A 14,642-nucleotide genomic window follows, 5' to 3' on the forward strand; every position below is an offset into this window, starting at 1 on the left:
TGTGTGAGACATGGTGCATGTATATGTGTGTGTGTATATACGCACATACATAAGTTAACAGGTGGGTAGAGAAGATGGTGGTGAGCTCCTCTGGAGGTTATGTTACGTCCAGCATCAGTCTCCTATTGGCAGAACATGATCAATAATTATATCTAATTCATTTATGTACCTAGAAAAGCTAATTAAATACGACAACACACCAAGACACAGCTTTTTAAATTTCTTTTCCACTAATTTGTCTATTATATTTAATTGACAGTGATGATCTGCCCCTTCACAGTTTAATCTCATTATCTTATTTGCACAGACTGCTCACTTGACTTTTGCTCTCTGACCTTAAGGACCTTGTCTGGACACCACTGTCTGTTATTGTCCATGTTGGTGCTGTGTGTCTTTAATGTGTGTTTTCTATATGTGTATTTTATTTTGTAAATCAATTTGCCTTTCTGTTCAGGATGAGATTCTGCTGTAACATCTCAACATGTGGAATATATGATAGAATTATTATTATTCTTTTTTTTTTTTGGTAACACTTTACAATATGGGTCCCTTAATTAACGTTAGTTAGTACATTATTAAGCATCAATTAACTGTTTACAGATATATTACCAATCATTATTAATTATTTAGGATTAGGAAACACATTAATTAATGTAGCCTATTAGTAAGCAGTTAATTATTGTTTACTACTCAAAGTTAGTTAATAAATTATTAAGTAATAATAGTTGAATAATCATATATTAATGCTTAATAATGTACTAAGGGACCCTTATTGTAAAGTGAAAACGACATGTCATGTTTTATAAAATGTCCAGTATTTGAACTTTACATGTGATAGATTCACATTTTAACATCTGTAATGGAGCTTCCAAAGCTCCTCAACTCCACATGAGCAACAAACGACCTTGACGACTAAAATAAACAGTGTAACATCAGCTAATTGTAGCTTCTCCCTTCAAGTGACCAACAAGCAAAGGTTATGTTGAAGCAGAAGATGCATCTAATCAGGTTGTTAAATTACTGTTCAGTAAATCCCTTTAATTTGTTGTATAGTCACCCAGATGGATAATCCCCCTGTGAGAGATTACAGGGATTACCACTGAGTGGAGGATTAGCTGCAGCTCTAATTCCACACACTGTCTGCTTTCCTTCACTTTCTGGATTTCCTCTTCCTCTTCCTCCTCCTCCTCCTCCTGCTGACAGGAGAGCTGCTCATAGGCACTACGGCAGCAGAGCAGAGGAAACTACAGACCTGCAGCATGATGACAGGCAGATTTTAGGTGCACTGAGGCTGTGTTCACTTTTTATTTTTTATTAGATGAAAATGAAGGAAACAGTTCAGCAAATATATATTAAATATATCAAATATATGAAAAATGAAAAAACAGCATGAATAGGCCTATATAATGACAGGTTTCTGTCTTAAAAACTTTTATTTAGAAAATAATTAGAATATATTATTATATTATAATTAGGAATAATGAATGCCTCCTACATTGCATATTCATTTATGCATATTGAATGTTTGAATGAGGTGAATGTCAAGTATCAACAGGCAATTATCTCTATTTAACACTGTAATGAATGAGTGAATGAGTGAAAGTGGCACCTGAAAATGAACTGTCATACCTGTCTGACTTTACAGCTCTTTCATTATGGATGTCAGTAATTATATCTTATTAATCTATAATAATTCATCCTTTATTTTAATTTCATGCTTTTAATGTGAAACTAGGTGTAAGATGATTACATTTAGACCTATATCATTATTGTTATTATTCATAATTATAATGATGATGATGATAAAAACAACAACAATGCTCATAATAATAATGCTAATGCTAATAATAATAATAATAATAATAATAATTTAAACTGGGTCTATCAACAATGTCATCATGGGAAGATAAATGTGTTTTTTTTGCGTGCATGTGTGTGTGTGTGTATGGTGAGTTTGTGCAGACCCCCCCTCCACTCATCATACACCACCACCACCCTGTCGTGCACCGTGACCGGTGTGTTGGGGGCTGTTGAATGCAGCGTCCAGCCTGCTGCATGCTGCAGACCGGGGGCTGCATGGGAACCGAAACACTTGGTGCGCTCGCGCAGGTCGGCCCGTTCAGATAGACAGCACGTTCATCAATGAGGCGGCGTGGAGCGCGCGGTCACGGCGCGTTAAAAACCTGCACGGTTCGAATTATCATCTGGTTTTTCAGCAAAGTGAGGGAGGGAGGGAGGGATGGGGGCGCACACACACACTGTTGCCTTAGTGATAAAGTTTTAACAGACTGACGGAGCAGGAACAATAAAGTCCTGCAGGACACAAAGATGTGGTCATGTTGATATTGTGAGAGAAAGTGTGTCATTTAAATTGCAATGTGACAAAGAGGAGGCTTTAAAACCAGGAGAGGAGAGAGGCTGATGTAGACTAAACACTGAAGGCTACTCGTTCTATCTGAGGTGAACTTTCATTTAAACCACGGCACATGATGCACACTATGTTATGATTAATTAGAGAGGATGACATGGCTGTTATGAGTGTGTATTTAACTGCAACACATTTCAGATGCAGTATGGTTCCATGAATGATAATTATATTATAAGCAGTTAGTTATCTGCATATTCAGTGAATTATAAAATGTGATTAAATGTGTATAGACTGCGTATTGTAAGGCTTATGCATCAAAGGAGGAAGGAATTATTATTATTATTATTGTTATTATTATTATTATTATTATTATTATTGTTGTTGTTGTTGTTGTTATTATTATATGATTTTAAACAGTACAAAAACTATAGGTTAACATTATAAGCTATGTTTAATTTATATATTTATATGTAGGTTAGGTTTATTATTGTAAAACTACACATATAGGCACAGACTAGCAATTTATTTTATTAATTTTTTTTTGTTTTGTTTTTTTTACTTCCGGGAAAGTGGTCTATGACTAAAATTGGGAAGCTTCGAGATAAAGATTATTGTAACATTTCTGCAAAAACCAGATAACATTATATTCAGTTATAAATAAATATCATTTTATAATTTTAATTTTAGTTTTTTTTTCTCCAGCATAATATAAATAATGATTTGAGTGAATGTCACTTTATACTCTAACCGTCCTGGTTGAGTTCATGGCTTCATGATGATGATAAGTCACAGTCCTGTATGTGCAGCAGCCTGTGGTGTTACTGATGGCTTGACTGTGTGTGAGGGGGCCGCGGTCCTACAGCAGCAGCAGCAGCAGGGTCCTGTCAGGGTTTGGTGTTGTGTTGTTGATGCGTTCAGCACCTGTGCGTGTATTGTGTGTGCCGGCTACAGCTTCATTATGTCGGACAGCAACACAACCCTCATTTATAACGCGACGTGTTGCATTGAGTGGCGATGGGGACGCAAGTGGTCTTCTTCCCACGGCCGCGGCCCGTGTTGCAGCTTTCTGCCTCTCCACCCATAGGGTGCGCGCACACGCGGGTCGCCCTGCAAAAAGCTCCACTTTGTGCAGAACAAAGTGACCCCCCCCAACCCCCCCACCACCACCACCACCTTCCTCGCTCAATGGGCTGAATAGATGCGTACTTACAGAGGCAGACCGGTGGGCAGGCTCCTCTCGGTGTAGTACCGGGGAGCGTTAATTTGTAGCTGGAGGTGTCAGAGAGGCGCGCGCCCCGGGGCCCACCACTGTGCTTTTATCCGTCAACCAGCTCTCCCAGTCACAACCCGCACTGGCTGGCACAAGTGGCGCATCGACCACTCTACTGGTGCGTGTATTTACGGCGGCGGCGCAGCCCACTTACTGCGGAATAAATGAGCGAGGTGTCTCTAGTCTCCACTGAGCTGAGCCTTGTCTCAATACAGGTCACCCTGCCTCACTGTGTACACTGTCTGATGATGACAACACAACCTGCTCCTGTTCCACCTGCCTGACGCTGGAGGAGGCCGCGATTTGTATAAACTTTCACTTTTACTCACTTTGACTGTTAGAGTAAAATGAATAACTAATGTAACAAACTAATTATTAAGTAATAATTATTTGGCTTATTACAATAATAATAGTTGTTGTTTTTGTTATTATGATGATTATTATGATGATGATTATTACTATTGCTATTGCTGTTATTGTTTCAGTACTGATAAAACGCATATTATATAGTAATATCTAGATAGATAGACAGACTATTATAGCACATATAACACATATAACACATATAATAGAGGCTATTCTTAAAGGTCAACATCGCGTGACTTTGTATCTGTTTGCACTTACTGTGTGGGGAGAAAAAAAAGGAGAAAAACAATGTACATGATGTAGACATATATAGTGTACTTTTTCAATGAAAAAGTTGATCTAAAAAAAAAGGTCAACATCGCATCAAAAAGAAAAAAAATGTGGGTCATGTCCTCACTCGGTGGTTCACCTGCATAGTCTGAACACACACACACACACACACACACACACACACACACTGAGCTCTGCAAGGTAATGAGCTTATGATAGATAGATAGATAGATAGATAGATAGATAGATAGATAGATAGATAGATAGATAGATAGATAGATAGATAGATAGATAGATACTTTATTGATCCCATGGGAATTCATTTTCTCCGCTACACAACATCCCACTCAGTGCATAAAGTGCATATAACAAGAAAGATAACAATAAATACTCATAGAAAGATAGCAGCCAATAAATATTATAAAAGATGCTTCTCGTGTGTGCATTGGCAGCAGTTAATTGCTGCTTCATCTCCTCCTCAGCAAGTTTTATTTCCAACAACAGCCTCTTATTTAGCTGCGAGGTCCTGGTGGCTCGTTTTCATCATGACAGTCTGCAGTGTAAACCTGTAGCAGGCGGCTACACGGTGAGTCAAAGATACTGTCTTGATATAGATACTAGAGATTAGACATAGGGTTCCGTCAGGTCAGGTGCAGCCATCAGTGGAGATGTGTGCAGGTGTGTATAAATGTCTAAAAGTGTGTTGGTTGTGGAGCGGGGTCTGGTCTGGTCTGGTCTGGTGTCAGCAGAGCGGAGTTGAGATGTCAGCTCTGCCCGGACAGTGGAGACAAGAGGGGGGTGGGGGAAGTGGAGGGGGCGTGGCCTTCTGGAGGGGATTATCTCGAGGTGCGCCTCGCGGACCGAGCTGTGATTGGTTGGCCCTCCTGGCAAACGGCACGCGACTATGGATGTCGCTATAAAGAAGCCTCGCGTGCCGGTTCTCAACCCAAAAACTAAAGTGTTGCGAACACCGGAGCGACAATAAGGAGCTTCATAAAGAAGAAGAACAACCAGCTCATTGTTTTGCCGCGGACAACAGCGCGAGACAAGAGATGGACGCTGTGCTGGACCCGTTCTCCGGACTGGACTCTTTCTCCTCCCCTCCCTACTTCGACGATGACGAGTTTTTCACCGACCAGTCGTCGAGGGACGGACACTTGGACACCGACGACTTTCTGGACGACGACGTGGACTTCCTCGCCAGTCACTTCCAAGACTACTACAAGGACGGAGACATCAGCCGCGCGGAGCACGACGCCGACTATGACATCGGCGACCTGTCCTTCTCCTCCTCGTCCTCCACCTTCTCCTACGGCTGCGCGGACAGCACCACCCCGGACCTGTCCCCGCACCACCACCACCGCCACCACCACCACGGAGGAGGAGGAGGAGCGCTGCTGAAGCGGAGGAGGCGGATGAGGTCCGACATGGAGATGCAGCAGCTGCGGCAGGCGGCTAACGTGCGCGAGCGGCGGAGGATGCAGTCCATCAACGACGCCTTCGAGGGACTGCGGTCCCACATCCCCACGCTGCCCTACGAGAAGAGACTGTCCAAGGTGGACACGCTGCGTCTGGCCATCGGCTACATCAACTTCCTGGCCGAGCTCGTGCAGTCCGACCTGCCCATCAGGAACTCCAGCAGCGAGATGCACGCGCAGCCCAAGAAGGTCATCATTTGTCACAGAGGAACAAGTAGGTCCACTTCAGATCATTCCGCTACATGATTGATGTAGATCTAGATAGATAGATAGATAGATAGATAGATAGATAGATAGATAGATAGATAGATAGATAGATAGATAGATAGATAGATAGATAGATAGATAGATAGATAGATAGTAAAATCAATAAATAAATAAACAAATGAGAGTGCTTCTGATGAAGATGATGAAAAACTGAAATATTAATGTTCTCCTCTTCCTCCTCCCTCCCCAGGATCTCCCTCTCCCAGTGACCCGGACTACGGCCTGCCCCCGCTGGCCGGACACTCTCTGTCCTGGTCGGATGAGAAGCAGCTCCGGGAGCAGAACATCATCCGCACCGCCAAGGTCTGGACCCCGGAGGACCCCCGAAAACTGCACAACAAACCGGGCCTCACGGACATTGAAAACGAGCCTCCCTTTGGCCTCGTGGCCTGATGATGATGATGATGAACACAGAGTTCATGTAGTAGACTCGACCTGTATACGACGCACAAGTGTGGAAGACCGCGATGCGGATCCCGTGTGTGTGTGTGTTTTGTGTGCACTTAAAAGGCGCGCGCTGTAAAACTGTGACCACCAAGTGATCTGACTCGTTGTAAATAGTTTTATCATGTTGATAATTTTATTTTTTTGTAATTCAGGCAACTGGCAATCATGTATTTATTTTTTTTCCACGAGTGATAATATATGTTTTAATTTAACTGCAATGAACCAGAGAAGACATATTTTTATATTGTTGTACAATGATTTATATTTATATAGAAGCTGTTAATAAAAACATCTGAAACTTCATGCTCCCTTTGCATGTGTTTTTAATCTATTAATTTATAAAAAACGATTTATAAATATTAGGCCACACTTAAATAATCATTTTATTATTATTTTACTATGACTAACAATTTAAAACCTTACTTACTTACATACTTATATGCAGATATTATTCACTTCCATTCAATTAAGTAAACTTTAATCAAATGGGCCAGAGAGCAGAAATGTAACAAAAAAAAAAACCGCACAGGAGAAACATCAGTACAAAGAAAAGACAAAATTAGAACAACATGAGAAATAAATCAGCAATAATATACTCTGAATCAGGATCTTGACGTTGGGAGAATAGAGCGAAGTTAACTCTCTGACGGCTGAGTAAACTGACGAAGGCCACGCGCTGTGACTGAAAGCTCCTGCTGTTTTTTTATGGGGAAACACGCGTGAAAGTTTTTTTTTTCCCCAATCAAAACACAATATCAGCTTTAACTTGTCTATTTCTTGTTATTGACTAAATTAAACGGGTTTATTTGAGACCATCAGCAGGGTTACTGAGGGTTACAGAGTTACTGTCATGAAGAAATTAGATCAGAACCTGTAACTCTCGAATAGTCCTCTAATAAATAAAATACCCATAGTCTACTGATTAAGGCTTCGCAATGACGTGGTCAGGGCCGTTGCTAGGAATTCTGGGTCCCCTTAAAGAATACTATAGTTGGCCCCTACCCCCTAACCTTTCCAGTTCTTTTTTTTTTCTTAGACTAGGTATGTATTATCATTTTTTATTTTTGTTTTGACGCTAATGCAGCATTTGGGTTTTATGCAGAATAATTCAGTCATACAAAGATTAGACAACTGGGGTTTTTTGTGGGCCCTACTGGGCGCTGGGCCCCTAGAATTATCATCTTTCTCCCCTATACAACAGCCCTGGACGTGGTGAGCTGTTACCTACAGCAGGGAGCGGCCTCTGGACTGATGATGACTGAGAGAGAGAGAGAGAGAGAGAGAGAGAGAGAGAGAGGGGAAGCTGACAGTTAACTCGGACTAATCACGCCTGAAAATTGTGACATAAATATGCAAATGAGATGCTAATGAGGAGCCAGTGTACAAACTCAACAAGCCAGCAGCTGAAGGTGTGGGTCTGCCGCGCCGCGCCGCGCCGGGCCCGGGTCTGGGCCCGGGCCTGCAGCAGGGTGGTGGGAGGCTGTTGAATGCTGCTCTGTGTTGCCAGGTGCTGCAGGGACACATTTTCCCGTGGTAGCGACGTCCCTCCAGCATGTGTCCCTGTCCCATTCGGCCTCCTCCTCTCCTCTCCCCCCCGCCCGCCCCCCAACGACACCGACACTCCGCCGGGTATATGAACCGCACATGGTGGAGCCCGGAGCTGCAAACAGCAACAAGCAGCAGCGACGGACAGAGGCCGGAGGAGAGGATGGATTAAAAAAAAGATAAAGATGCAGCATCACAGGTGGGTTTCCTCTGGTGTGTGTGTGTGTGAGTGTCTGACTCTGATCACATCATGCATCTCAGCGGTTTCATTACACACACACACACACACACACACACACACACACACACACACACACACACACACACACTGCGGGCTATTCTCCGGTTCAACTTTAGGTTCAGGGAGTTCTGCTCCTCTCTCTCTCTCTCTCTCTCTCTCTCTCTCTCTCTCTCTCTCTCCTCTTCTCCCCTTGTCTCTCTCTCTCCCCCTTTCTCCTCCTCTCTCTCCCCTTCTCCCTCTCTGTCTCTCTCTCTCTCCTCCTCCTCTATCTGCCCCCTCCTCCTCCCCCTCTCTCTCCCCCATTCTCCTCCTCTCTCTCCTCTTCTCCCTGTCTGTCTCTCTCCCCCTCTCTTTCTCTCTCCCTCTTCTCCTCCTCTATCTGCCCCCCCTCTCTCCCCCATTCTCCTCCTCTTCTCCCTCTCTCCTCCTCCTCCTCCCTCTTTCCTCCTCTTCTCCCTCTCTCTCTCTCTCTCTCTCTCTCTCTCTCTCCGTCTCTGCTCCTGCACTCTCTCTCCCTCTCCTCTCTCTGCCTCTCTCCCTCCACGTCCTCTCTGAATCCGCTTCTCATTACCCGCGCGTCAGGAGCATGTAATCCCATTACAGCCATTAGAAAGTCAAATGTTAGCCAGTCAATGCTGCGCAGCTTCATCTCTTTGGCAGCAGGGCCGCTCCTCTTGTGGGCCGGGGGTTAAAAACAGTGGTAGCTTTGTGGAGTCTCTCGCACCTTCTTCAACCTTTTGTTTGGTTTGATAGTTTTTTTTTTTTTGTTTTTTTTTAGAGCGCCGCCCGCTCCGCGCCTCTCCACGGCCTTTGGTGCGGTCGCAGCCAAGCGGAAGGGACAGGCTGAAATATTCCCGGCTATCTTGTCACTGGGCTCCGGCCTTGGCACGGCTTAAAAGGACTCGAGCATTTTACTGTGTGACAGGTTTTATTTCCTCCAGCCCCTCAGCAGGACCAGACATTATGGGACACGTCAAGGGCTAATTTGGTTGAAAAAAGGCCTGATTCACCACAGACAGACTCTCATACCTACAGCTACTGCTCTGTGTCTGTGTGTGTGGAGGCTGCGAGTGTGGAGACATGTATTTTAATTCTTACATTACTATCTGCGAGAATTAAATCTGATTCTAGTAAAAATAACTACATAAATACAGAAAAATCTATTTGGGTTACGTAAACTGGTTGTTTGAGACCTCAGTCAGATCAACATTTTCCCACAGTGGCTGCAGCTTCATGGTTTAATGTTCATCAATCTGTGTTTGTTCAGCTCAGAGGGAACAGTTCACACAGATAATTCACTCTGCTTCTGTATGAACAGTGTTTTCATTCTGTGAGTGCAGCTTTATGTTTACAGTGCGAGCTGCTGCCAGTCTGTCACTGGTCAGCTGTTGCACATTCAAAGACTAAAATTATTTTTTAAAAGTCAATTAAATTGATATAACAGCAGGAGATGTTATAACTGTAATTGCCCATCAGTCACCGAGGCCTAATTATGTATTTTTAACACTGGTATCTGTTACAGTGAGCTGCAGAATACTTGAAATCTCCTGTTTCTGATGAATTATTGTGATAATGATATTCTTCTTATTAGTTTTTCCTCTGCACCGCATCGTTTTTTTCTTTAAAGATTCTTCATCACGCAGATTAAGTGACAGATGATAAATAAAAGAATATTAATACAGCGCTGCAAAGTGGATCATCATAGCATTTGTTAAAGTAAATGTAGTTAACTGTAGTGTAAAGTCCTGGACTGGTCGGCAATATAATTGTATACTGTATGTGACGTCATTATCACTGCATCATCGGTGAGTCAGCAACTTGTTGCTGTTGGAGCTGGTTTAATAAACTGTTGTACACATCTGAGAGGTCATGGAATGATGGGGAAAGAGGAAAAAATGATTCATCTGATCAGAAATTGGGCCATTTATTAAAATGAAAAGTGAGTTCAGAGGTAAATCTGCTCATAAATGCCCAAATTTGTGTGCTTTAGCTTTTACAGTAACACTGTAATTAATAACTGACAGCTAGTTGGGAACCGGTTCATTCCCAGACTTCTTCCAGCTCTGTGAGTGTTGAACGTCGTCTCAGGTCTTCACGTAGCCGTCGGCACTTTTACGCACCGATGTGAATCGGTTTGGATCCGTGATTGACTTACGAGAAACTTAAGGAGAAGATGACTTTGGCTGGAGAAAACAGGAGAATGTGTGTGGATGCAATGAACAGCTCTGTCTGATTCACGTTTCCCATCTAAACTGTAGTGAAATAAACCCAGTCCAGAATCTGGTCCATTTACAGAATTACTGTTAGATGCCATTTGCACATCTGGGCCAAATTCTGGTGCAAATGCACAAAATATTCCAGCTGTCGATCAATACCGGAGGGTAAACAGTCAGGCTCGGTCCAGATGTGGACGCACTGACCAGAGGTTGCACTTTGCTCCGTTTAAATCTCACTGCACATGAATTATTGATGTCCAGTCTTCATCAGGCATCAGTCTTTCTGTGCAGCCCGGTATGAGTGTGTGTGTGTGTGTGTGATCCCCGGTGCACATGAACTCTCAGCCCCGCCGGCTGACCCGAGGCCGCGGAGAGCCGCTGGTAACCAACAGGTGTCTGCGCCCACAGAGGAGGAAGCAGAGGGGGGGGGGAGGAGGAGGAGGAACCTTCCAATCTAAATTACATCTTTATGAGCGCTTCCTTGTCCCCGCTGGAACAGATCGGTCTGCACCGTGTTCTCCGGGAGATGCACCTGGTCGCTCAAACGTTGTCTCTTTTCATGTCCGCGCGCCTGCCTGAGTCCCTGGACAGCAGCTGCCTGAGAGTAAGCAAAGAGAGGCCCTTGCAGTGTCTTCGAGACGGGGTTGGCACCGTGTTCCACGTCTTTAATGCTCCATCAGCCCTTTGTCCAGGACACAATATGGCAACTGTAAAGCATGACGTTTTGCAATAATAAAACACATTTTCAATGATGTGACACCCGGGCTGAAAGAGCAGCGCGGGCCAGCCAGGCTAAAACACGTCCCTGGGTTTGTTTTGTGCGCCCCCAGCCAATTAACAGCGAGCTCTTTTCGCCGCGCCTTGATAAGCCAATTAAATTTATGTCTTCTATTTTTTTTTTTTTTTCAAGGAGAGAAAAGGAGGTGGATTTGGTGTGCTCTCCTTCTCTGGAACGGCGATTTTGTAGCCATCACCTGGCGCTTTCTCCACAAGAGAGCAAACTGTCCCGGGTGCCCCCGGAACCATACGGCTCTCATCACCTCCCCCCCCCCCCGCCACCAGCACCATTGTTTTCCTGCGTTGATCACTCATTACCGGGATTTAACAAATCCGCTGTCTGCTGCGTTTTGTGTCATATTTTCATCCGCAAGATTAAGCAGATGCTGCGATTGTAACAACCCAAAGTGTAGGGGCTACTCAAGGCTGAAAGAGAGACGAGCACTCGGTGGCGAGCAAGGGAGAGAAAAGAGCTTTGGGCACATCTTCAGAGGAATAAAACATTTAGGAGCCATAAACAGACTTCAACCTGCTCTATTTCAGCCTTTGTGTTGTTTGTGAATAATTAATGTTAATAGGGACAGGTTTGTATACTTTGAATGCGGGACCACAGGTGCGGAGTGACAGGATGAATAACCGGCCCTGATTTTTGCCAAAGCTCGAGGGCTCTTGTCCGGGGTCTCCAAGCTGATGGAAAATATTGTCATGTCTTTGATTCGCAGCATTACTTTCACCGAGAACAAAGCCGGGTGATGAAAAGCTTATGTTGGAGTGAAACGGGCGATGACGGTGGCCGCTTCAGACTCCTGAAAGAAAGAGAAAGGGGCCGAGTCAATGGCAAAGCGCGCTTCTGGTTTTGTGCGCAAGTGCTCCATCTAACTCAAATAAAGGAGCCTTTCCAACTTTTAAAGGAACACTTTTTACCTTTGAAAAAAGCTGCACGGCTGTAGCCATTAAGCATATGGTACTAAGGCTGGTCCTTTGTCCCCGCGGAGCCCTTGAGATACTAACTTGTGTTCTTTCCGGGATATTTAACTTCTCAAAAGCTCCAACTTTGCGCCGGCAGCAAGTGGCTCCGGGGCGCACGAGCAGCCTCCCCCATTGGGAGCGTCTGGGCGGCTGCGTAACAGGAATCAGACGGTAAATTAGCAGAGGAGGGTTTTGTTTCTTTGTGTGGCGCTCCATTGTAAAGTTTAGGGGGGTTACTTTATGTTTTAACCTTGGAAAAAGATGCGTCTAGTAGACTTTTTTTTCTCCCCCAAACCACTGTTTTTGTTGTTGTTGCGCACGGATTTCCATGGTTAAGCGTGGGTAGACCGAGCCTGAAGTTTTTTGCGCGTGGACTCAGTTTAAAACCCTCATGATATTTGAGAATAAGAGAAACGCAGGGGCTCAGGTGTGACCGTGCAGCCTCCTCCTCGGCTCCGGATCGACCGTGTGGTCTCAGTGAGGACTCCCAAGCTGTAGTGCCTGAATGGAAAGGGACTTTCAGTGAAAGAGAGGGGGGTGGGCGGCGCAAAGAACGTGTCATATTAAAAGTTTCACCCAGGTACAGTCTTATAAAAACAACCTCCCACTATTATCTCTGAATTCGGCCGCAGTGCGTTCATGCGTAAAAGCTGTTTCCACTGTAGCCGCGTTGCGTAATGATGCGTCTGCAGCGCGCCGGTTAAACGGACGTGCACTTGGCTAAATCGCAGTCTCCATGAGCGCACGAGAGACATGTGAGGTCCTGTATGGACAGAGGGGACCAGGTCTTTGTACAGTGCATGTCTGTAGATATGAAGGGACGGTGGAAGACGGAGATTAATGGTTTCTATTCAATTCACTTCAGTTCCATTCTTGTCAAGACAGTTTGAGAAAAAATATGACCAAAGCGTCACAATATAATTATTTAACTTTATGTCTTTGTGATTCTTGACGTCATAGACTTATAAGTTTATGATAGCATACATAAACTTAAACTTATATGAATCCAAACAGTTCAGTGAGCTCAACAAGTAAGGGGGGAGAGAGAGGTTTTTGTCTGATCTGGGACCAGACACAACAGGTGGCGTCACAGTGAGCTGCAGTCGCTCAGTCTGGTTAGGTTTTTTTTTCTTTTCTTTTTCTTTTTTATTGCAGCACTAAGAATTTCCGTTAACTCTTATCATCTCCTGCCAAAAGTTAAATTACTTCCAAGATTTTTTTATTATTATTGTAATTTATCTTTTTATTACAGTATTATCATTATTATTTAAGTGGAATTGTTCTCAAAATTAAAAGATAAAATATAATCTCAATCGGGAACAGTTACCACCCTGGCCTCAGTAACAGCGGAATGCTACCGTGTGTGTGTGTGTGTGTGTGTGTGTGTGTGTGTGTGTGTGTGTGTGTGTGTGTGTGTGTGCGTGCGCGCGCGCGTGCGTGCGTGCGCGCGCGTCGGAGCCAGCTGGCCGCCTCTGCCCTTGTGAAAACCCCCCTGGTGGACGGAACACGGCGGCCTGACCTCCGCGCCGAAAGGAACGGGAGATGCGCCTTTGACTGAATTAGCCACAAAGACGTCTCGCTATGATCATTGTCGCGGCTGAAAGCCGGGTGGATATGAGAGGCATTGTGCACAGCTTTTGCGTGCCCCCGTCATGAAATATTACAGTCTATTCAGCAGGAAGCGGCGCTGAAAGGAAATGGAAATGAAGCAGACTGTGCTGGTGTCAGGGGGCGCGACTGCAAGGGAGAGGACAACAACAACACTGTACACAAACAAACAAATAAACACACACAAACACTGGCCGCCTCTGTCACACCATGATCTGCTATAGGCCTCCAAACACTCAACACGTGACTGTTGTGTAGAGGAGCTCCACCTTGACAAATGATCGATTTTCTTTTTTTTTTTTAAGTCTTTAAAAAAAAATCCTTGAATAACTCCACAAAGTGATAAATTACTAATATGCTAATTTCAGTCACGGCCGTTTGTACGTGTGCGTCACCATCCATCTCAGCTCTCTGCGCCGCTGATCCCCGTCGTGCGCTAGAGGATCAGCCCGTTCAGACCGGGGCTCCTTTGTCTGCTCCAACACTGACTTTACCCTCCAGGGAGGAGAAAGTTTTTTTTTTTTTAGTTTTTACCCCCCTCCATACCCCCCAGCCCCCCCCATCCCCTTGCCTTGTCAGTTGCCAGGCTTCAGAGGTGTAAAAGCATGCATCATTTTTCACCAGCTCTCCGTTTTGATATCGACAAAAGCGGCTGCTATGGAACAGCCTCTCCGCTTGTTCGCTGGCTTGAACTTCACTGACGTCCGACTGCTCTCTTTTCCTCGTCTGAACTGCGGCGCAGCGGGGATGGATTTGCAAGACAAATGCAGCTGTGTGTGCGAGCGGGAGTCAAGTGGCACAAAAAGGCCGTTTCAGTCAG

The 14,642-nt window shown here is 44.5% G+C and overlaps 1 protein-coding gene across 1 annotated transcript; it reads left to right on the top strand.

Annotated features, from left to right (window-relative positions):
• The first annotated feature begins 5,318 nt into the window (after positions 1 to 5,318).
• Positions 5,319 to 6,754, top strand: ptf1a (pancreas associated transcription factor 1a). The gene is made up of 2 exons (XM_085803956.1): positions 5,319 to 5,966; positions 6,210 to 6,754. Exons 1-2 carry the CDS (start codon positions 5,327 to 5,329, stop codon positions 6,410 to 6,412), a joined length of 843 nt encoding a protein of 280 aa, XP_085660082.1. The 5' UTR covers positions 5,319 to 5,326; the 3' UTR covers positions 6,413 to 6,754.
• Positions 6,755 to 14,642: the final 7,888 nt, after the last annotated feature.

This window comes from Trachurus japonicus, chromosome 17 (genome assembly GCF_045865225.1).
Source record: "Trachurus japonicus isolate A0001 chromosome 17, Traja_1.0".
Lineage (NCBI taxonomy): Eukaryota > Metazoa > Chordata > Actinopteri > Carangiformes > Carangidae > Trachurus > Trachurus japonicus.